Source organism: Chaetodon trifascialis, chromosome 13, assembly GCF_039877785.1.
Source record: "Chaetodon trifascialis isolate fChaTrf1 chromosome 13, fChaTrf1.hap1, whole genome shotgun sequence".
Taxonomy (NCBI): domain Eukaryota; kingdom Metazoa; phylum Chordata; class Actinopteri; order Chaetodontiformes; family Chaetodontidae; genus Chaetodon; species Chaetodon trifascialis.
Genome location: NC_092068.1, coordinates 2,870,597 through 2,895,753, shown reverse-complemented (window position 1 = coordinate 2,895,753; position 25,157 = coordinate 2,870,597). Strand labels below are relative to the sequence as shown.

At 40.7% G+C, this 25,157-nt stretch overlaps 1 protein-coding gene across 2 annotated transcripts in view; it reads right to left on the bottom strand.

Annotated features, from left to right (window-relative positions):
- Positions 1–12,713, bottom strand: part of LOC139341259 (uncharacterized) — a 37,193-nt gene extending 24,480 nt beyond the window's left edge. Inside the window, exon 1 of one of the 2 annotated variants that reach the window (XM_070977675.1) lies at positions 12,436–12,713. In XM_070977675.1, the coding sequence (XP_070833776.1) occupies positions 12,436–12,514 (79 nt within the window). In that variant the 5' untranslated portion in view covers positions 12,515–12,713. The remainder of the gene's footprint in view (positions 1–12,435) is intronic. The other variant, XM_070977676.1, reaches the window with a different exon arrangement.
- Positions 12,714–25,157: the final 12,444 nt, after the last annotated feature.

Genomic DNA, 25,157 nt, shown 5'->3' with positions numbered 1-25,157 from the left:
TTTAACTCAAATACCACATGAAGCTCATAGACCATTACTGGAAGCAGTCATATGTGTCCTCTCCTCTTTCTCAATGTGGGCATTTCAATGTTTCTCTGTCAATCAAATGACAATTTTTCCTTCCTTCCAACCATTGAATTTTAAGAGAAAAGACAAAAGGCATGCCCTGTTTCCCCAGAGAAATGCAGCTTAAGGTGCTATATTCATTTAGTCAAGTGCTTGAAATAAAGCTACAGCTGAGTGCTAGATCACACTTTAACAATAGTGGAGGTACGGTGACTTCCTGCAGGGTGAATTGGAGATCTTGCCAAGGCAAACAACGAATTCTTTGAAGTGGTAAATACGACACTTTTATCCTCTCTGAGGGGAACTTCGGAGAAGCGAGTCCTTGGAGAGGAATTTTCTCCAAAGAATGTCGTGAGAATTTGAAATGAAGTGGAAGTCTATGGTTTATTGGTAATAGGCACAGCAAAGTGTTGTTACAGTGTGTGTGTGTGTGTGTGTGTGTGTGTGTGTGTGTGTGTGTGTGTGTGTGTGTGTGTGTGTGTGTGATGAATGATTAACAAGTCATTAGTTAATTGATTGGAACTGAACTGGAGGGTTTTCAATGTAAATTGTAACTACCTGAAATTCTCAATATGTGAAATATCTTTAAATTGGATCAATGAAAAACAACCAAATAGTTTCTTTTGATGGCATTACAAATACCTCAAGTTGATGAAAATAGGAAACTCATGTTGTCTTAATTTCAAGTCAATCACTCAACAAAATAGCCACACACCCACAGTTCCTAGAGAATGACCACTGTTTGGAGAGCCCAGTTGTTGAGTAGGAGCACATGTGTCAAAACACTGATAGTACAGTGTGTGATTGTGCCATATCTCTGAACCAGTTCTCTTCCCGTGTTAAACGAGGTCTGTGTTTTCCCACTGTGGTTCAACACAAAGGCAAAGAGATTTGCAATTTTTTCAATCTAGAGTGCTTTTCCCCTGTTGTCACATACACTGTTTATGTAGGGCCTGTCTCTCAGATAACTCTTCAGATAACAAATGATCAATTCAAATGCCTAATATGACACTTCTCCCTCTAGACCTACAGTGGTGAATGTGAATTATGACCTGATGAATGGCTGTCAGGACAGAGACTCAGCGGTGGTTTCTTCTATTACTGTGGTCCTCTCTAGCCTTTACTCAGTATTCTACATTTAACATTTTGCTTTAAGCAGCAAACAGTCATATGGTTCATATGGTCATTGTTTTTCAGGCAATGACAAGTGTTTGTTGCAGCAATTACTGAAAGGTTTTCAATGTTTGTTGATGTACATGTTCATTGTTGGCTGTGGTCATTTGTTACTGAAGTTCAGCTTTCAGTCAGTAAATGTGACAGTTAACTGCTGAATTAGGCCAAATTTGATTCCATACAAATGCTTCCCAACACACACAAACATTAAATACAACAGTAGGACTCAGGTCACGATTCCATTTTAAGCAACACAAATTCAGTTTGAAGTTAACGTGAGATTTTCAAAGGAATTTAACGTGGCCTTTTGGAAGATATCAGATTTCCACTGTTTATTTTCTTATTGCTATACATGAATCACATTGTGGCCTCATGGAGGCAATGGGTATGATGATGTGCTTTGTATATTTTTATTTACTATAAAGTTTCAGTGTTGCTTCAAAACTGTACAGTCAAGCCAAATGTTTACTTTAAGAGATTTTACCAGTTTATTTTCTTTATAGAGACTGCTTTTGTTGGAGTCTGCCACAAGCTGGTTATACATGCAGATTTTTTTCAATGGCTCAATTCAAGCTGTGACTCCAAAAACACATTCTTTTGTGTGTAGGATGGAAAACTAATTTCCTGTTTTTGCCAAATGTGGGGAAAAGTAATGGAATGCATGCAGCTATTTCCATTGTGGCTTCAGCAGGTGAGAGGCACTGAGGCATTATGTTTTTCCAAACTACATCACTATATTGAGTGAATTACGAGCACAGTGTGTGTTTATGTCTATGGTAGCCTAAATCAGTGTTTAGTGTCTCCTGAGAAATACCTCTGATGCCAATCAAAGCTGGCGTGTCACATAAAATGATTGAGAGTCATCAGCAAACAACAGTCATGAGGCGCACAGAATCAGTGGTATTATCCAAGTCCAGCTTTGGACAACTTTGTCATGCACGTTATCACCAACTGCAATATTTACTGCTGTTGACAGTCTGTGAAAAGAGTCAGTGGTAAACATTTGTCTCTTGAATTGAATGTTAACCTATTGAGCAGTTAGTAACAGCACTAAGTAGCTTGCTAACAGGCAATAGCATTATAAGGTCGTTCTTTAGATTTTGGGTTCTGAGCAGTTCTTCAGCATGAAGTTTCACTTTTGAATTTGCTCTCTTGCTTTAAGGAGCAAAACAGATTAAAAAGCAGCAACAGATTAAAGACAGAGTTCCTCCTAGTGTCATTTTGTTTTGTCTGACTTTGTGTCTTTCCTTGTGACTGCTGATTAGTTTCAGCTGTGCCTGTTAGTCTCCTCTCTCTCTCTCTCGTGTGTTTGTTGCATTTGTTTCCTGCCTGTGCCTTACCAGTCTGTTGGTATTTTGGATTTCTTCTTTGTTTTCTGGATTTCGGCCCTGCCTGCTCTTGCTGTTTTTGCCTGGCTGTTTCATTTGTCTGGAGTCAACTTTGGTTCTTAAATCTGAAATCTTTTTGTTCTTCAACCTGCCTGCCTTGATATTTAAACAACTGGTTCTTGTGATTTCTGTGATAATAATAACATATTGTACCTCTGCATTTTAAGCCTGCTTATCATTTTTTTAGGTTAGGTTAGGAAAACATGGCTTGAAGAGTAGCCTCCTGCATGGCAGGCGTGAGAAAACTTCAGCTCATATACATGTACCAGTAATCTGAACAACTTCACTTGAACAACTATTGGAGAAACCTTTACAGTCACATTTCTATTTTTGAGATGGTCTCCACTTTACAGAGGGACCCCTGACTACAAGGGACTTTACCCTCAGATCAGTCAGGAATGAGGCCACCATGGTCAGAAGCCCCCAGGGAGTGATCCCTCCAGGCTCCCCCATGGAACACAGACAGCTGCTTTTCTGACTGCGAGGGATAAGCATAGGTCAGTGAAACTACTGGTTGCACTACTGATATCTGTCTTAAAGCTGTTGGTGTCAGCTGAACATTTACTAACGATCAGGGAAGCTGTAAAACCTGCCAGAACATGTGTGGCTGCTTCATTCAGGTGATCTCACTGGAATCTCAATGACGAAAAAACATGGTGATATACCTTTCCAGGAGTATGGATAGATAGAAAACAGAATGGAAGTTTTTGTTTCCATCAGACCTATTTTTACCTACCAGATAAATCTGGTAGGTACAAGTTAGTTTAGTTAGTCCATCACTCTTTCATTTAAACATTTTGAATCCTTGTCTTACATGTATATTTGATGTGATACTTTACAGTGACCTTGCAAATATCGTTAAATCTTGTTTCTATTAATCGCAACAATCACATCTTTTCTCTCTTTGCCTGATCTGGAGAAGGTCATCCATGCCTTTATTTCATCTCAGTTAGATTATTGTAATATTCAGCGCTGAGTCAGCTGCTATAAAGCTATGTCATGCTTTCTAGTAGTACAAAACGAGCTGTTTGGCTTTTAACATCCACCAGAAGACAAGATCATATGAGTCCTGTTTTAGCCTCTCTTCACTAATGCACTTCATAGTGTAGCTGCCAGCTACATTGCTGAAGTGCTGCTCCCCTTTGAGCTAGGTGGCAGTTCAGACCTTTGGCCAGGACTCTTCAAAAAGCCTTTTATTAATTGTAGCACAGCATCGTATTGCCAACATCTCTGTTTTATCACTAATATCTATCTGTACTGTTTATTGAAATTAAGTTCACTATTATCAGTATTATTATGTAAAAGCACACAGTCTCTCTGTTTACTTCATTACAACCTATGAAAAGCCTGGGTGTTATATCAGACCTTTCACTTGGTAAATTCATTTAAAATGCTGTTCACTCTTGTTTTTATCAAATGAGGAGCATCTCAAAAACCACATTGTTTCTCTCTCGGCCTGATCCAGCCCATCCTCACCAAAAAGGATTAAGACCAAGAAGATCCACCTTTATCGTAGTGGCCTGTCACGGGTGCTCTACAACAGTGATATATTTTGTTTTGGGACTCACTGGCAATTGACCTCCTCAGTCATTTAGGTATGAGGATGTGTTGACGTGCTCATGCACAGGTCATACCTGCTTTTTGTTGTCGGTTAAATTACTGCTCTCAGGCTTAACCCCTTCCTGAGGATCTGAGACTTGAAAAATCAGTAACTTTTAAATCACTTCTCAAAATTCATCTTTTTAAAAAGGCCTTTCATTAGTACTACTACTGCTCCATTGGAATTCCAGCATGTCTTATCTGTTTTATTATTGTTGTTGTTGTTGTTGTTGTTGTTGTCCTTATCTTTATTTTTGAGTATTCTATTCCTTTTTATTTTCATTATTTTTATTGTCTGATTTTATTTGCTTCAGTTTTCAAATGGTTGAATCCTGTTACAATCATGTAAAGCACTTTGTAACTTTGTTTTGAAGAGTGCTGTATAAAGCTTATTATTATTATTATTATTATTATTATGATTGGTAGTAGTAGTAGTAGTATTAAAAGCAAGTGGAAATACTGATTTCATTTGCATTGTTCAGTTGACCTACTTCAGCTTTGTGATATCATTCTGTTTGATAACACATGTCAAGAGTGAGTAAGAGGTAATAAAGCCACACATCACCACAGCTGACTCAGCCTGCACAGCTATGTCATTTATTGGAAGTCAAACTGCCTGCACTGAAGAGTCCAGTTATATGCCAACGTAACTGTCAGTCAAGAACATTACAAAATTATTATCAAGACTGATCTGTAAAACCTCTAGCTACTTTTCATGGGCCACATTTTGTAATGATCTATGCTAAAGTTTTTTTACAAAATTTCTTTTTGCAACATCTTAGGTTAGGAAAAGGTTGTGGTAATGGTTAAGAACAAAAGAAGTCCCAAAGTCTACAATCATGGCAGCAGGTCTGTGAGGCTGCACTTAGACACAGAGTTGCTTTGAGCTTAGTGCTCACATCATCACGCTACTGCGCTAACAGTTAAATCGCTAACGTGGTCATGTTTAGCAGGTATAATGTTTTCAAGTTCACTATCTGAGTTTCCTGTGTTAACACGCTATCATTTGCTAATTAGCCCTAAACACAAAGAAGAGCTGAGGCTGGCTAGGTCAAAAATTCAGATGATCACCAAAGTTATTAGAATTCATCCTGTGAGGAATGAGAATCATGACCACCCAACAGTTTTGGAGACATTTAAATCAAAACACAAAATGTCAGTCTTGTGGTGGCACTATGAAAAGTTACGGGATCACCAAAGTCATTGGCATACATGAATGTCTGAATTTTTGCCCAGTTCATCTAATAGATTTGGACATGTTTCACACTGTGTATGTATTAACACTAAAAATTGTCATTGGACATACATCATAAGGCGCAGAATCATCCACTGTGAACAGGTCCTGGGGATACTGCTCTTGATGAGCTGCAGCTCTGTAAAAGTCATCTGTGGAGTCTCTCTGTCCAACTCACCGTGCTTCAATTAGCAGCACTTAGAAGAAGCCGATCTACTTTCAGTGATAGAACAGCCAAAGAATTTCTTTACAGAAACATGGAATGAAGAAACACATCAGATGAGAATGTGGAAGCTCTGATTTTAATTAAATAACTCCTCAATTCTGGCACAAGCAGAAGAACAGCAGATCTCTCTGGAAACCAAACATCAGACACTGGTTTTACTCAACTTGCCACTCTACTCTGGCTTTTTATTTTCTGACATCGGTTTTTTTTTTGGTGCCTACTTTTTCCTGTGAATTACCAGCAGACAATAACAAGGAGAGCAGGTTGACTTTAATTACACACTGAAGTCATCTGGCCGACTCAGCTGTGTAATCTGACTTGTTATTGTGATACAATCCCTGTCCTTCCCTACAATCCTCTCCACTGTCAGCCGCACAGGTGTCGCCCTGATCCAGCAGTCCCCATCCTCCCAAACAACACAAACATATATTCTATTCTGTAATTGCCTACATGGGCTGAGTCAGTCTATTTCCAGTCGCTTGACTAAAAACCACAATATATAATTACATACATTCCTCCTCCCCTTCCCCCACTCATCTTAAAGCCTCTTTTCTGTCTAAAAAAGTCCTCCAGGCATTTACCATCATACTGATTTGCCATTCCAGGCAAAGCTAGTGTTGTCATTCAAGTGAGTCCCTTAAAAAGTCACAGTATTCAGGACAAAAGGTGTTGGATTAGAATAAGTGGTCTGCCCTGTTTCAGAACAAAGCTCTAAGCTGCCTGGAAGGCTGGGGGAAACATAGCCTGCGTGCAGAGGTTAACAGAGGCCAGTGGGTGTTGGGAGTCAAAAACCACATCACTCGTGCTAAGTACGCGTCTTTCATTCAAACAGTTGACTTTTTCAGACAGTGAGTCAGATTTAAATACAGGACAGGTGCAAAACACGCAGACAGGGTGAAGAGGTTCACCTGTTTTTAGACAAAACAGATGTGACATTAAAGAGGAACTGCACCAATTTTGCACTTAAAAGTGTGTGTCCAGGTGTTGGAAGTACTAGTGCATATGTGAAAAAGGTTGTAAAAGAGGTGGAGTTTGAAAATCTGGGTGTGTTGAGTTAGAAAGAGTGAGCTTACCAGACCTCTGTAGCCTGCTCCTTATGTCTGCTTGAGGCTAGAGGCGTACTAGCTTTCTACATCAGCTGCTGCTGACAGCATACAGGAATCTCCTACCAAGATGATATCTGATTCTGCTGCATCAACTTTGATCCTTTTTTAAACTGTCCACCATGAGTCCGACAGTGCTATAGAAGTGACCTTGATGGAGGTATGATTGGATGGTGTGTACAACTCTCCTACTGCTACTACCACTATTCTGCAATAAGAAAACACAGCCACACTCCTGACGGTATTGAGAGAGGCCAATAGTTTGCTGAACCAAAGTGGACCACAGTGCTGTGAAGAGATCTTTTTGAAATACAACAGCACATGCTAACTCTGCTTTCACAAGCTATCAACCAACATTCACCCTGTCTGAGTGATTAAACCATTGTGGAGGTGCCTCAAATTGCAGTTAATCTAACTGCCAATAGATGGTGGCTCCAAAATACGTACATTTGCACCCTCAAATTATTTCATTAATTCCCTCAAATTAATCCGAGGTGGATCAGGCACACATCTTACTGCCAAGCATAGAAAGAAAGAAAAGAAAGAGAAAGAAATCTCTTTATTAGTCACACAACATGCAAAGTTAGGAGGGGAAACTGCACACGCCATGCATATGTGAAATTTATTCTCTGTCTTTAACCCATCCTTGGACCGTCCTTCCTCTGCGGCGGACCAGGAGCGGTGGGCTGCCAGCCGACCGGCACCTGGGGAACAGTTCCTGTCGTCACCTTTGGTCAGGTGGTGATCTTCTTGCATGTTTTTAGTGGGGGTACATTTTATGGAGGATACCCCAGATGAGCATGGGGAGAACATGCAAACTCCACACAGAAAGGCTCCCTTTTTCCTCCAGCAGCAGGCACTGAAGGCATGGTGGAGGGCACGCCACCAGCGCCCACAGCGGGATTCGAACCGGGACCTTCTAGCTGTGAGGTGTTACCACCTGTCCCACCGTGCCACATATATGTAGCCCATGTCCTTTGCATTTATCATTGGCCTACATCCATGTTCCAAAGGAGTAGTTCAACATTTTGGGAAATGTTAAGACAAATCTATGTCTGCAAGAAACATGGAGTTAGAGTCTGGACTAGGTAAACCTGGATTAGCATGAAGACTGGAAGCAAAGTGGAACAGCTTGCCACTCTCTGTCCTTTAATCTGACAGGAAGCTTTCCATCCCAACAAATCTGCTGGAACTGAGTGACACAATCTAGTTTACATGTACCAAAAAGTGGGAGATTTCCAACGACATGTTGAAAAATGAGTGAGTGTGTCCATAAATGTGCATGTGGAGTGTGTGTTGTGTGCATTTTGCCCTTAGAAAGTCCTGCAGGGGTTTTTATATCATCATGCGGACACCAGTCCTGCCTTCTTCAAATATAATTCATATGTGGAACATGAACAATAACTGCATTGCATTGATTTGTTTGCAGATGTGCCTAATTGAGACTTTTTTTCCAGCCAGCACATTCTCCTGAAGTAACTTTCCAGCTTCTCACAGACTCTCATGACCCTAAAAAGGATGTGCATGCCTGAAGCGTTTAGTCAGTTTATAGATGCAGGCTTCAACTTCAGCTTTCAACCTCAGTTTTCTGAGATTATGAAGGCTTTCTGAAGCACAGCATGTCAGCATGTGTAAGCCCTTAGGCTAAACAGTTGGCTCGGTTGGCCTCACAGCACAGGAGGTCATAAACAGGCTGGTTACTTTTATAGCACAGGTGAGTTCAGGCTGCTCTTAGCACAAGTGGTCAGTGATCATGACAGGTTGCTGATCTGCTGGGGCTGCAGTATAGAGGTTTGAGTGGAGGAGCCAAGGAGTTACTGTTTTGTGTCATTACAATATCAATTATTTATGTCAATTATTCTTAAAGTTAATCAATCCTTCAAAATCCCTTTAGACTTAATAATGTGAATATAAACTGATTATCATGAAATAAATATTTTGTTAAACTGAAGTCGCTCAAATGTTGCATGCATTTACACCTTTGAGGGTTCTGGCCGTCCTTCAGAATTTCAACCTGGCTCGACTTTTGCTGCAGCATAAAAACAAATATCTTCAATTGCACTTTCCATAAAGGACTTTCTGATGGGGTCACTGCTATATAATTATTATAACATGGGATCAAATAATTATCTCCATGATAATTTCCCACAGTTAGAAAATCCTGTCTCATAGTATTATAAACATATGTGCAGTGTTTGCATCCCCTTGTTTTATATTCTGATGCAGTGGCATTTTCATCTTAACTATCCTTCAAACAAAATCACTTCTGCTATGAAGTAGTTTAGTATGAGTGAGTGTCTCATTTCTACATTTTATTGATGGCTAAATCACAAATGTATTATTAATTTCTGCAGTAATTAATTACATTTAATAATTTAAATTAATTGGCCTTATTTATGGAAAGATATTTTGACATGTCACCATAAGAAAGTTTCAGGGTCCTGGTATAGTGCGTGCTGGCTTACTGGGACACTTGAATGGAAACACTGTTCATGTTATTAGTAATACCTGTGCTCCTCAATGACAACTCAAAAATATGTACTGTGAAAAAAGGGATACTTATGGTGGAACAAGAGACAGTGGACAACATGTACAGTCAACAGCAGCTGTACAGATGTTAGCTGCCAGCTGGTTAGCAATGGCCATTACTGCAGGAGTGCGACTGTGTGTTTGTGTTTCACTCAGCCTCTAAATGAACTCACAGCTCACCAGAGACTCTGCTTCCCTCTGTTAATTTTATGAACTTGTGCTGCCCTGGACAGATTTACTGTAAGATCTACTCGTGCTTTTCCACTGAATTTATATGAAATTGTGCCATTAAAAATTTGCTTCACATTCTGCCTGAACACAGAATGAGACTTAAATTGACATATAGAGTTTTTCCACAGTTAAAGTGTAAAGAATTAAGTCAGTAGAGGTGACATAAAGCAGATGTGTAATAAGGGGACATTCCACTGTCCCTACATCCCCTCCACCCCACCATCTCCCAACTATCAATATCCTAAAGCCAGCAGAAGCAGCACACCTCTGGACTCGTCTCTCAACACGTGGCCTGGCTGGGATCCCTGCTCTGTTATTCACCCCTTTCTTGACCGTGGCATCACCAACCCTATGGATGATACACAGACTCCCTCTCTATCAAAGTTAACGGGGGCCCCCCAACTCCACTCTGTCTTATCAGAAACCATTAAGATAAGGAAAGAATGTGCAGGAGCACTGTAACTCAAGTCAAAACTCCCTCAGGCAAATTTACTCTGACAAAATACAGGACACTGGGGTATAAGCAGCCAATTTTCACATAGTTTCCTCAATGAGACATTGAGCAAGGCCTGTATATACCCAGGACACTTTCAAAGTGCAGTCAAGTATTGTAATAATTAATGTAGTATATGTAATCAATGTAGCAAAGAAATTCCAAAATTTGGATCAATGAAGTAAAGTCTTGTAAGTAATGCAGTAGTAGTACAATGATCCAGAATGAAAGTACTCATTGTGAGGAGAAAAGGGTTTAGTTACACAGTCAAGTGAAACATCAATGACCCCTTCCTCAGATGTTACTCCATCAGAGGGTGAAAGCTACTCATCTTTGTACATGTGCCACACATATTTTCTACTTCAGTCACATCAGCAATTGAAATTCTTGATGTCTGAGTAATGTCTGACAACCTCTCTCCACATGCAGAATTCCACTCAATGTTGCATATTTCAGGTATGAGACGCCAAATGATTATCAGAGAGGGCTGTTTTTTGGATGAGCATTTGTTTAAACTTTTCTGGTAGCTTTTCACAGTTTTCTGCAGTCTCATGAAACAGACAACATTGGATTTCAGTCGATGCTGTTATGTTACAGTCTGCAAAAAGGCAATGTTATTTCATACGGCTTCAACTCCCCAGACGATCTCCTGCTACCGCCAGAACTGAGAGAGCGATGAGACGATAACAAGGACGCACACAAAAGCACCAATAAAAAGCTGCTCCCCACAGCACTGCTCACAATGTAAGTGTTATCTTTACAATAGGCCTCTTCTTCCTCCTCTGAGTAACATGGCAAACAATGTGACTGCTGTCAAGCAGAGCGTGGGGGCTCCCTCACAGCCACAACAATGAGCAGATTTATCATCCCTTCCACAACAGAACGGAGAGGATTTGCTCCTCAGCAGGTGTAGAGGCTGGTACTGTAAATAAACTGACGGTGATATCTGAGCGAGGCTTGACATGGAATGCAGAGCAACCTGATGCCAGGATTAGAAAGGGAAGAGGGATGAGAATGAGAACCCTCAGTGTATCACTGCAGAGTTTCACATTGCTTTTCAATTTTGCCTAGGAACGTCACAGACAGAGAGATGGATTAACACTGCTTAACATGTTTTAGTTGTTCATTGTTATAGTATAGCCAATATAGTATAGGCTTTGTTACAGGTGTTGCTTGTACTAATGAAGCCACAGAGAATGATCAGGAACTCAGAAGACTATAGCCTCTTTTAGCCAACTGTCTTGGTTTTCCAGTCAGCAAATTTCATGTGTTGTTCAGTCTCACCACTCTCACTAATTTAATTTCCTCAAAGGAATGCTAAAGATGCACTGTGTCTGCTGGATGAGTAAATAGGCAACCGTTGCTCAAATGTTTGCCATTAAAACTCTAAAATTAGACAGTGTATTGGATGTTGTGGGGGGGCTTTTAAGTTTAGAAAACTATGTTTTTCTATTAGCAAGGCATCAAGTAAGTGTGGGCTATGTAAAAGCTGTTTCCTGTAGTGAAAATCCCACAGCAAGTTATAATTCTATTTCAGTCTGTTTTAGCTAACAGCTTTAGTTTACTTCAGTCTCAGTGTTCTCATCAACCTTGTTTCCAGCAGCAGCAGCCAGCTGTTGTAGAGAAGCTCTGACACACTGTACACTACCTGCCCAGCACCGAACAGCAGACAAGCCACAATAACTCCTACTATCCCAGTTGTTTTTGACAAACTTAAAGAGTAGTACTGCAATTACTTCACAATAATTCTGTCCCATTCTCCTGTTCCAGTAGACACGGAGGGGGAGGCTATAGACATGAGTTCTCTACGTCTGTGTTGTAGGGGCAAGATCAAAAGATACAGTACTTACAGCTTTCAGTTTTCATTCAAACCACTTATCTAAATGGAAGTTTTATGATTAATGGCAAATCAGAATTAGGTCTTAAAGGTTGGTTTTGGAGTTTCCTGGAAGAAAAATAATTTCTGGTTTAAGGATCCATTTAAAATCTTGTTAAACAGAGTGAGTCATATGATGGAGCTGCTAATCTGACTTGACCAACAACAGATTTGCTTCCCACAAAAAACGCCCCTGTGGACCCACAGATAAGTAAATTCTTAAGGATTCACACCTCAGTCAGTCACCTACAGATCAAAGCACAGCACACAGATCCTCAGAGTGGTAATCATCCCTCATCAAATGAAATGCTTGTAAGCAGATGGAGGTGGTATTGGTTTGTGATGATTAATTTGTCTGTCAGTGAGAGATCAGAGATGAAAAATAGAATACACCCTGTGACTGATATTAGTGCTGTTTCTCAACTCACAGCAGCAACTCATAAATTAGCAGCTGGTGGGGAAGAGTAAGCCACTGATACTGCCACAGAAAGACGCAGAAGACAGAAGACAACTGTACCTTTCCTCCAAGGAGCCAGGATGGAGAAGGACTTCTGCCAGCTGATTACCAGCCCAGCCTTTTTCCCTTTAACACTCATGTTCCTGTAACAATCCCTGAGGCTGAGGAGAAGTCAAAAGTGGTGAGGAAGAAAAAAGAAAAAAACTTCCTCAGAGATTCCTCGTCATGTTTTAAAGAAAATCAGTTGTGGAAAAGGCATATGTTGTTGGAGGATACGGTGAGGGTGTCCTCCAGTGGGGTCATGATGCCTGTGTTTCCTCGCCTGCCTGAATGCTTGTGTGTGAGAGCTGTGTGAACATACCCAGCCCTTCAGCTGAGTAATGGGGCGGGCTCCACCAGCAGAGTCATGGGAGGAGGAGGAGGAGGAGGAGGAGGAGGAGGTGGAGGAGGAGGAGGAGGAGGAGGAGGAGGAGTGGCAGTCCACCAAAGGGAGAGAGGTGAAGGAGGAGGAGGGGAACACTGGGATTTACACTCAGCCTGAAGGTGACCAGGGAGCAACAAGAGCCAGGGGAAGAGCAAAAGGGAGGAGGCTGAGATTATAAGACCGAAGTCTGCATTCACATCAATCACAGCTTCAAACTTACAGTTTCAGTTAATGTCAAACAGTTACAGTGAATGTCACTCACGAGCCATCCATTGTACAGACCACATGGTCTTCAATGGACCTCACACAGTGAAATCATACAAGTGCCACTGTCAAGTTAGTGTCATTAAACTACATTAAACATTTAGACATGTATAAAAAATATACTAGTAGGTATGCGGGTTGGGTCCATTTCAATGATATTGGATAAAAGTGATCTCAACTCAAGGTCAACTTTCTGGAGCTCTCAACTACTGCAGGGTTTCATGACATGTGAGTTCAGCAGCTGTTGTGATTTCATTCAGCACACTTTTAGTCTGTGTACTTTGAAAGTTAAGAGTGAAAGTCCCATTCCTAACCTACTTATTAGTTGTTTGATTAAAAAAAAAAATCTGTATTAAATTTCTGGGAGCCTTATGATGTGGTCTTCATCAGTGGATGGAGTTTGTTCAGTTGTCATGTCACAGTTTCCAAGGTCAAGTGTGAAAGCAACACAAATGAAAAGTTCTGAAAGTTCTAACAGCAACAAAGCAGCGCTGTGAGGCTGCACTTTTACACACAGGTTCTTTGAGCTAAATGCTAACATTAACGTGCTGACATGCTCACAATGACAATGCTAACATACTAATGTTTAGAGGGTAATGTTGCTAAATGGACATCATATTAAATTGTCAGCATTCTAACATTCACTTGTCAATGCTCACAATTAGCATTAAACACAAACAGCTGATGGGAAGGCCATTTTTTTCACAGGTGTTGGGTCATAAACCAAAGGACTGAAGCAGTGAAAATTTGACCTGATGATGGCACTAGATGAAAGATCAGGGGATCCCCAGAAATATGAACATACATCCTCTGGACCCATGGCTATCAAAATTTGTGCCAGTCAGTCTTACAGATGGTGAGATATCTTACAGGATAACTAATAAATGAATAATCCATCCAATAGCTTTTTGTTTATTGTTGGCTGTAGAGATGAAAGGGAAGCTCTTAATTTGTCAATAATAAAACAGCTTTCCCTTGATTATTATAGTGTTTTAGACTAAATACTTTCCTGCGATTGGGACTGGACATTTGCCAACGTACCAAGACTGTTTATTGTTTCAGTATTATTGATCAGTGAGTATCTAGCAGAGAGCTTTTATTCACCCAGTGTGTCTGTGGAGGAACCACACACCTAACACAGATATTTCAGTGCAGAGAGAGTGGGAGGGAAGTCAGCCATTCTGTCTTTCATTAACTCTCACAATCCAGGAAATACCAGAGTATGGATCAGATGATGTGATGAAGATTTCAGAAAAATGTCATTTTTATTACTGTGACTCTTAACCTGAGAGAGCTAATGTGAAATAACAGCGCTAAAGACTGTCTGTCTGGACACCTGTCTCACACCAGTGGACTGTAATGTGTTTCTGGGTGATGTTATTTAAATATCACATTACTTTCAAATATTGACCCTTGATTATATATCACCCCGCCTGGTATTTCTGAAACAGGATTCCTTTGTTTTTACTTCACTAACTAGGAAAACAAAGCAAAGTGATGGAATTCAGACACACCCACACACTGCAGCAAGTCACTCTGGAGTTACAGTAAATCATCTCCCTCCTGTCTCTGTCAGTATCTCTCAGCAATATTCACATTCACATCATGTTAAAACATACGTTAGAGCACAATGAGGTCATAGTAAGCATTGTGTGTGTGTGTGTGTGTGTGTGTGTGTGTGTGTGTGTGTGTGTGTGTGTGTGTGTGTGTGTGTGTGTCTGTTGACAGAAACAATGGTACTTATCCACAGCCCTTTTTTAGCTGTCATTGTTCACAGAGAAACATAGGAAATGTGGAGACAACATAAGAGTGTCAAATACCATCTCATCTCATTGTACCTCATACAAGGTACCCCTTCACATCTGTATGAGACACACCAGGCATTCAACTAACTCCAATGTAAAGCTATCCATGGCAACATTAGATGCCCAGAGCAACTCCTCCACCCATCCAACATGTTTTTATCCCAGCGACATGCAAGCGTTTCTGTCAGAGAGCCTTCCTAACACATGGTAATGTTGTGAAACAGTTGTTCCTTTTGGGTTCTCATGGGACACAAACCCCAGTTTCCTGGGTGAAAGTCATGGAAGACCCATCTCTCTAACCCAACCTCAACCCTTCTCAGGGGTTTTTCACTCTTTGTATCACCTTGTTCTTAGTGTCTAATACTGCCACGGATGGGTTTACACTGGAGTTAGTTGAAAGCCCAGGGCATCTCATACACTGAAGGGTGCCTTGTGCATCTGTATGAGACACTGCTTTAGCCTTAGCCTTCGAATGATAGAGGTTGTACCTGCAGCCTGAAAAGAAGCTTGCAGGTAGTACTAGATCTGCAAGCTCCTCCTCTCCTCTCCTCTCCTCTCCTCCCCTCTCCTCTCCTCTCCTCTCCTCCTTTTTCAGAAGAAGAAAAAAAATATGAATCTATATGTTTATTAACAAAGAATATTCTTCCCACAAAAAGATGCTTGAATTGACTATCAGTCATAAGGCAATGAAGTAGCATCCGCAGTAGAAGGTTAATGGCTGCTTTAGGTTTGATGGAGGAGTGAAGGAAAAGACAACACAAGTGTGTGAGAGGAAGGAGTACCTGACTGATAAGCTGACAAAGGCAGTAAGATAAAGAACATGTCACACCTCTTTAACAGTGGTAGAGCTCATACTGTATGCAGGGAACACACTGATCAGTTTTTCACTCCGGGACAGTAATATAGGAAGGAAGGAAGGCTATTACTGGACACAGGAGCGGTCAGTGACAAACCAATAATTTATCAAGATTATCTAATCCACTTTATTTAGTCAAACTGAATGTCCCTAATCATCACTCATTGCTCAGGAAAACTGTGGGCACAACCCCACAGTGAGCACAGCAGAACGCACAATACAAAGTTTTGAGCCAGTCCATCTAGCATTTTATAGTCTGAGTTCAAATTTGACGTGCAGGCGTCATTTGTCTGTAAACCTAGATAAAGATCAGTTGGCCTGGCAATCCATTCAATATTTTCCACAACATTTCATTCAGCAATAAGGTCCTCAGAAGATGAATCCCAATGACTCTTTAGCAACACCATCAGGCCAAAATGTCCATGTGCATGTTTTACCTGATTTACCATGAAATTTATTAAGTCATGTTACCAAAAGGATTAACCATTTCCATCTCTATGTGGGAGCCTTAGGACAAAATACCAAGTTTGCACACATACAGTATCTCATCAGTACATTGCTATGGATTTTACCAAGCACATTCATATTCCTCAGAGGATTTTTCTTACTGTTGAGACCTGAAAACCAACAATGGATGTATCCTTCTAACAAATACTGTGTGTGCATCCAAAGCCTGATACATCCTCCGTGCCATGGAGCATTGTTGTTCAAAAGCTATTAAAAAGACCTCAATGAGCCACACTGCTGCACTGCGTGACATGTTGCTTCTTGTCATGAACACATGAAATTAGGAATCAGTGGGCTTGAGCTGAGACCTACAGACAAGTTAGGGAAGTCATTATGAGATGGACTAGCACTATTGTTGTTGCTTTCCATTGAATTCTTTAACGACAATGACTCCATATTATTGTGTGGGGTGTAATGAAGATGGGAATCCTCTGGAAAATCAAAACAACAACGTGGGACATTTTGCTGAAACCATTCAAATCTAAAAAATCCTAACTGCAGCCTTGGCTACAGTCATAAAGTCTTTGAGTTTACATCTTTCAGACACATATCTTTGGATGAATTACAATACAGTCTCATGTTAAATGAAATGACCTGATGATAAACCAGAACTCCTCATGTTTCTAATGTCCTGACATCTACTCTCTGTGGTCCATGAAGGTACAAAGGCCCTCTGGTCTTTGCTGGAGTACTTGTCAGAACACAGATAATGGAATATGCATACAGGCTCTTGTGCTAACAATAACAGAAATGTGATCAGGGCACTTACAAGGGAAAACTCAGAGTTTTCAGTCAACAACATGTGTTTACATTGAAGCTCTCCAACACAAACATTTCAAAATGTTTCAGCTAATGTAAATGTGAACACTGTCTGGAGGTACTGACATTTGCTCTGTTACATAACTGTCCTCCAAAGTTTCACACAGTTTGAAACAACATTAGAGAATGTTGGAAATGGAAATTCTGTATTTGCACAGATAGTTAATAACCACCTGTGTGTTGAAGTTTATTCTTGAGATGGAGCCTCAGTTTCTAGAGCTATAAACATCAATCGGTGTCTGGACTTTACATTATGTTCTGCCACAGTATTCACTTATCTCCCATTAATCATCTTTGTCATTTGAGGAATGCTTGTGGTGGCGCCTGAATGAAAAAATAATGAAACATTCCCAACAGCAGGGAAGACACACGCAGTCATTGTTTTCACAAGTCTTCTGGATTGAAGGCCATTACATCATATGGATCAGGTTGTAACAACACACACCTCTCACAGACCTCTCCTGTTTTCACTGCTGTAGATGTGAACCTGCCTGTTGTACAAAGCATAGGACTGTGACTCCAGAGATCAGTGTCCACATCCATACTCCCATCTGTGGTGAGGTTTAGGTTAACACAAGTACATTGATCAAAATTAGGAAAAGATGGTACTGTTAGTTAAAAGTTATACACTGATGCAAGTCACTACAGACCATGACCTTTTCCTAACCTTAAACAAGCCCAGTGACTGCCCAAGCAGAAGGTTTCATACAGCAATTATGTTATGTATGTTACAGTTAGTTGTATGTAAATGTAGTTTCTAGGAGACAGGGTTTGCCTGCTAATGTTGCACCACTACAAAGTGTGTGAGTGGACTGATTGGCACCAAAAAAATCTTAATAATGTTAATTATTAGGGCTACCATTTGTAATTCATGTTCCAGCTGATGATTTAAGGGAAACTCAACATAATAACAACTGGTGTTGTTTTCCTCAGAGTCACTGAGTACACCTGTTTTATCTACACAGCCTGTCTGAGATATAGTGTGAGCCACTTCTAAAACTGGTCAGTGAGCAGGAACTGGGCTAAATAAAGACATAAGTACAGCTTTTGTCTGGAAAACATTGACAATACAGATAAGACAACAAAGGTAGACTGAGACAAACCTTGTTATGCCCAACTGCATGCAAGCTCATGAGGAACATTCAGAGGTGGAAACCTTTGACTTTTGAGTTTTTGACGAGTTTCCTCAGATGACCCCCTTAACTCAAATATCTCAGAATAACAACACTGTTGGTAAAACTTCACCATTGCTAACTAAGGGCGTATTCACACCTGCCTTGTTCGAACCAAACCAAAAAATCACTGATGCAGACCTTTTGGGCGGAGACAGACAGGAGACAGAGGGGAAGGAAAACACAAAGGCAAAATAGGACAAAAAGGAGGTGGGGCAACCTCATAGTCTTAAGGACTGAGAATATAGTTTTTATTCCCTATATTTTAGAAAAAGTATTGATAGAAAGTAGAGGGCAGTCTTTAGTGAGATAGGAGTTCTGAGTTGGCAGCATTAACCCATTAATGTCCACTGTGGAATTATATCATTTCCTTTCCAGTTCCTTTCCTACAGCAAAATAACTAAGCACAAGTCCACTGACATTTTTCAAACCAGTCAAACTTGAACTAGTTTTTCTTATCATTCATTTATCTTCTATACCCAACTATCCCTTTCAGGGTTGCGGGGGGGCTGGAGCCCATCCCAGCTGTCAACGGGCGAGAGGCGGGATACACCCTGAACCAGTTGCCAGTCGATTGCAGGGCAACATACAAGACAGACAACCATTCACGCTCACACTCACACCTAATGAGAATTTAGAGTCACCAGTTAACCTAATGAGCATGTTTTTGGTCTGTGGGAGGAAGCCGGGGTGGCCGGAGAGAACCCACGCATGCACGGGAAGAACATGCATGCAAACCCGGGAATCGAACTGGCAACCTTTTTGCTGTGAGGCACACGCACTACCTGCTGTGCCACCGTGCCGCCCCTTTTCTTATCATACTTTTCTTAATTGTTAGTAACAAGGGATCGGAGGAACCTATAGTGAAAAATAATCAACTGAACACAAAACAACCTCAATTTCAATAATATGTGCTTTGATCTGATGGAAATCATCAACATTTAGGATGTCAAATTAATGTTTCGTAATACATTTTTGAAAGAAAATCAACTTTGTCTACAATTTAAGGTGATAAATATGTGAAATCTAAATGATTGAAAGTTTACACAGTAAATTTTCTATTTCCATCTCTTGCAGGAAAAAAAATCTGTGGGGCTTTTCCTTAAGATAATAAATATATTTATTGGTCATTACTGATGATGGATAGTTAAAGCCAAGTTAAAGTTCTGCAGAAGAACCTGTATCTGCTGAAGGGGTGTTTGGTCCTGTGGCATTAACCAGAGGGTGAAGGGCAGCAAACAGACAGTGGCCGTGTTGAGCTCATCTCGCTCTGGTGCTGAGGACTCACCCAATGCAGCATTTGCCTTAAACAACATTTATGAAATGTCAAATGTTTTTTTGTTATACAATACACAATACATAAAAATTCACTTGGGATAAAATAATAATTATATCTGGCCATTTCATACATATCATATGATTTAAAAATCACCTTTTATGTCTTTACCTATATCGCACAATTACTACATTCTGATGTCAAGACCAATAAACAGACCATCAAGACAGTCACTGACTCCGTTGGTGCAGGTTAAAAATGATGCCTCAAAGTTTGTTGAATTTTTGATGAACAAAAATATGATTTCTATGACTTTAGTGTGGTTTACCTAAGGTTACTGTACACTCTTACCAAGGACAGGTCAATATCAGCGCAACCGTTGTGTAATTTCTACACACCACTGAGTTGAATTTGGGACAACAGATGTTTTGGAAATTGTAACACATGAAGTGCGTCAAGGATATTAACATAGTGACAGTGTCAGATTAAGAGTGTGTCAGATGTGTTATGATAATAATGAGTAAATAACACATATAGATCAAGTTTCCCTTAAAACGTGTCTGGTTTGGTCAAAAATCAAACAAATCACCAGCAATCTCTACAAGTTTGAACTTAGAAGCTCTTTCCACTGCACGAGCATCAGCAAAAGTGGGCATCAAAACAGTTGTACCAAAAGTTAGAACAGCTCACCTTTGTCTACCTGGGAGAGGAGAAATACTATTTCATTTAAACATGAATTTACTCTGATTATTGTCATCAAATACCATTTGTGAAGTATTCTCATCAACAAGGTGAAGATGACAGAACTTACTGGCAGAAAAGCTTTCAAAATGACCACACAGTGAAGGATTTCACCTCTAAACAGGCACACTGTAGTGTAGTGTGATTCTCCTTTCATCTCAGTTTCTTTACCATGACATTACAGAAATGTAATGCCATCTAAGAGTGGTTCAAGTATCTTCCGAGAACTATATGTTTCTCTGTCAATGGAACTGAACAGATAGTATAAATGGTTATTTGCCAGGCTAGACTTATACTCAGGTGGCAGGTTTATCAAGTAGAAATATACAGCTCCCAATTTAGAATCTTTGTTTTCTACTCCAGAGGATTTGTGTTTTCCAGAACAGAACTGAATCTGTAGGGCATTTGGATGTCTGTTGTATAAGTCATGTACTTAAGCTTTATGCCCTGTTGCCGGGGAAAATGATAAAGTGAAAGAGTGAAAAACTACGCGACCACAACATATTTTCTTTCCTGTGTATTTTCTTCGTTACCCACATGCTTCTCTCTTAACACAGCAACAGGCATCAAAAAACGATCACTGTGCAGCACATTCGCCACAGACTTGACAAAGAAAATAAAACACAACTGAGGTTCCAAAAAAATAACTTATTGTATGCAAGTGCATCTTCATAAAAGGTAAGTGAAAGGTTGTAAACAAACGTGATCTAAAATAACCCATTTTATCTATAACTATTGTTGCTGTCTCTGTTCCTGTGCCTGCGAGACAAAAGCAGTTGAACACAGAACAGACGATCAATCATTTTAACCTTTTTAGCTCGGAATACATGTAGACACTGAGTTATTATTCCGATATATAAAGGTTACAAATTATCTTTCCCATCAAGTCTTGCCATGAATTATTATTCTTTTAGCCATAAAATCCTCGGTCCTTTTGTTACGCTCAACTTGCTCAACTTTATAACCATAGGCATCTTTCCATCTATACCAGGCATGTCAAACCTATCCCACAAAGGGCTGTGTAGCTGCAGGTTTTTCCTCCAACCAACCAAGAGCACTGTCTGAAGACAGCTGATTGAAAGAAAACCTTTAGCCACCTGGCCCTTTGTGGAATAGGTTTGACATATGTGATCTATCCTCTTGTGAGATTTCAAATATAACGCATATATTTTGTCATCACAGAATATACATTTCAGTGGCTCATGTATGGAAATATATTCTAAAGGATTAGGTGATAGTGACTGTTTGACCGATCCATTTCTTTGTGGTTTCGACTTTATGGCCAAGGAGGAATTCTGTTGGCTTCACAAGAGAGTATTTATCTTCAAAACATTTAGTCATTTTACAAGGGTTGTCCCAAATCATTAAATAAATTTTGAGCACTTTCAAAGTCTTTTCATGAATGAGACATCTTCATTGTCTTGGTACAGACAAAGTTCTCAACAGTTAAGTGTTAAATGCTTGAAGGCTATCTGGACAGTTCCTGTCCAATAGTTCCTTTGTGCAAGTTACACTCCTTTGTATATCACTCAAAGTTGCATTTGAAGCAGAATACATTTGTGCAACAGAAGTAGTTGCATAGCCACTTATTGCAGGACCTTTGAACTGATGAAGTCAAGTCAGTCCCTACATCAATATCCTTATCTGATGTTGCAGTGTATCACATCAGTTTCTTCACTGGTGGTGGTTGTATTGGTCTGTTGTGTCTGGTGTTTGTCTGGGTAGAGAAATTGGTTGTGCAAGTGTCCCCAGATGAATGTTCTCTCGCAAGCTACCTTGAGGAGGAATTCAGTAAGTCTGCTGGCAACTATTTTGACTACAGATATGGGTATAGTCCAGTCTGTAAGATATAGAATGCAATACACAGAGATGCCAGCAGAGTTTCCTGATCTCTCTGAGGACAGGCTGTTTACATGCAGGACAATGATACATGTTGAGTTGATTTAGGCCAAAACCTGAGGGTTGCAAATGAGCGCCAACACTTTGGATCTTCTCACAGCAGCAAATATTAGGCTGTAGAAGTTGTTACTCATTGACGACCCACACACCAGAGATGGGTGACAATAACAGACTAACAGATCAGATTCTCAATAAAAGCCCAGTATCAGCCAGCTTATTGATAAAAACATCTCTATAACTCTGGTGCAAGCTCAGGGTAAACATGTAAAAAATCTTCCAAAACAGTGGAAGGAAGTGGTATAATTGAAGTTGTGATGAAAGAAGACGACTGGTCACATGGAGGTGAAGGGGGCAAATCAAAACATTTTAACAACCTTCCAGTCTGATCCTCCCTCCCACCATAGTAAGTTGCTCTAAATGAGGTTGATCTTAGGCTAGTCAGCTCTGAAGGCCTTTTATGTCCATCCACTAATTGTCACAGAGCACTCCTGATGATATCAGTCAGTCTAGTTGACAGATAGCATCACGGATGTTGCCTTTTTCCCTTTGCCCTCTAAACATGGGAAGGAAAAGCACTGAAAAAACAAAACATTAACTGTGATGAAACCTTTGAATGTCTGTTTGTTTGTGTGGGGGTTAAAGAGGGTTTAGAGGAACTGTGTACAGGAATAGTTGGGTGGGATACAGTAGTGTGTGTGTGTGTGTGTGTGTGTGTGTGTGTGTGTGTGTGTGTGTGTGTGTGTGTGTGTGTGTGTGTGTGTGTGTGTGTGTGTGTGTGTAAGCCTATGCAATGAAGTGATAGTGATGATAATAAGTAATAATTTTGTATATAATGTAAGAATAAGAATAAGAAAATATGTTGCTCAGCTGGTGCATCAGTGTGGTAGTTATTTGTTACTACAACTTTGTTTAAGATGTTGCCTTTATTTCAGGGGCTCATGCGATCCTTTTACAATATTGATGTTTGATCTGAAACACCAGACTTGAAGAGCAATTGGCATCAGTAACAAAACAGGTCATGATGACAAGATTGACCAACAGGAAGGTTATGTTGTAGTGGTGGTGGAAGCAGTTCAAGGCTGACCAGGTTGTCTGAATATATAATGATGGACTTTTGGGACCATTTGTTGCTGTGACTATTATGAGGTAGATTTCAAAGAGAAGCCGCCATGAGGCCATGGGCCATTCTGCAGAGAACCATCTTCATTCGTAGAAACCCCCAAAATCTGCAGAGGGAGGGCCATAGGTGTGCCAATGGTTATCGTGTGGGTGAGTCAGTTGTTCATTGTAGAAGAAGATGATCCTGTGCCAGTTGGCAAGAAGGGTGAATCAAAGTTCGAGTTTGGTGTGACTTGAACTGTGCAGAGAGATAGAATCCAAGAGTGATGGGATGGAAGAAGCGATTAATAACAAGTGAGAGGTAAAGGCTCTCCCTTGGGGAATGGTGCCAAGGGCAAAGTTGTGGTGGTCTAGGAGGGAGAGAAGTTGATGGGTGGTGCAGCATGGGGTGAGGAGATAAGAAAGCTAATTCGGTTGTGCTTTTCCATTGGGAGTGAAGCCTGAAACATGTTTGTGTCAAGCATGATTCTGAGAAACTCACAGAGGTGCTCTGTGTTTTCTCCAGACAATGGGACTCAAAGGCTGAAGAGACTGAAGTCAGAATGAGCAGACCAGAGGCTGGTGGCAGCAAGACAGGGGAAATTATGAAGAAATTGTCCAAGAGATGGACAAGGAATATAACCTTGTTGTTGTTAGACAGAATCCAGCAGAGGGCTTCTTGCAGGGTAGATGTCTCTCACTGTTTTCCCTACTAGCAGCCTGCTGTCAAACCATCAATGAAACAGTATAGCCGCCCCATTGTCTGAGCTTGAAGAAACTCCCCCAGATGTACCAGATGGACTGAAACACACGTTAATTACTCCTGAATCAATCTTAAAAAAGAGGTTATTTGGTCTTGGTTGTTGCTGTTTGAAATCTTTCAATCATTGTGCTTCCTGCTCATTTCTGTGTGCCTGTGTTACATTGATTGTGTTGGGCTGTGCTTGCGTTTCTGCCACTGCATGTAAAGCCACTAAGTTGCATGGTATTGGTTAAAAAAACCATCGTCAACTCTGATAAACCAAGTTTACATACCAGGCTCATGAATGATAAAGGGAAAGTTATTGAGTCTTTCCATGGCAGTTCAGATGTGCTCTTCTTTGCTTTAACTACCCAGACACGCACACATCCATGTGCCTTTACATACATCTACAATCACCTTAAATGCACAGAGTGTGGTAGCATAGCTCAGCTTGGCTTCACGCCATCTTGTTGTCAGAGATACATGAATCATGTCCCTGTCTTGTTTCTCATTTCTCTGTTTAACTCGCATGGTCCCGCTGACAATCTTGAATTTACGTAGCCACTGACGTAGCCACTCACATGGTCGCATCCCCCATCTTCCTCTACACGCTTGCTTGTGACCTGCCAAAATTAAATAAACTCTGTTGTCCTGATGTCTGTGATTGTTTGGTAAAGCCCATATTCATTGGGATAACAGCTGGTTGTGACAGTCAGTGCTCGGATTCAACCCTCCACTGCTCACTCCAGTCCTCAAATTGTTGTGGCCATGGTTTGGTGATCTGCTCTGACTCTGTCTCTGTCTCTGTCTCTGTGTGTTTCCAGGGCTGGAACGCAGCAGGGGCAGGGCTGATCTTCTCTGGGGTTGAGCGGCTACCTGACACACCTGTCTCTAATCTCCTCTCATTAGGACTCTCCTTCTTAAGCAAGCTTCTCTCACACTCTGGTGCCAGATGATCCCCTTGCTCATGCTTGTGTTTCTCGCCTCAGCGCTGGTCTCCTGGTCCCTGCCTCGCTGTCGTTATTCTGTGAGTTTGCTTTACCTGCCTGTGAGCCTTACCCTTGACGGAGATTTTTGTTCTCAGGTGTCTGTCGAGTTGTTCTCCAGCGCTTGTTTGCCTTTTGTTTGCCTGCGTGCCTTTTTCCCCCAGCGGAGTTTTTTGTTGTCTTACCTGTGACT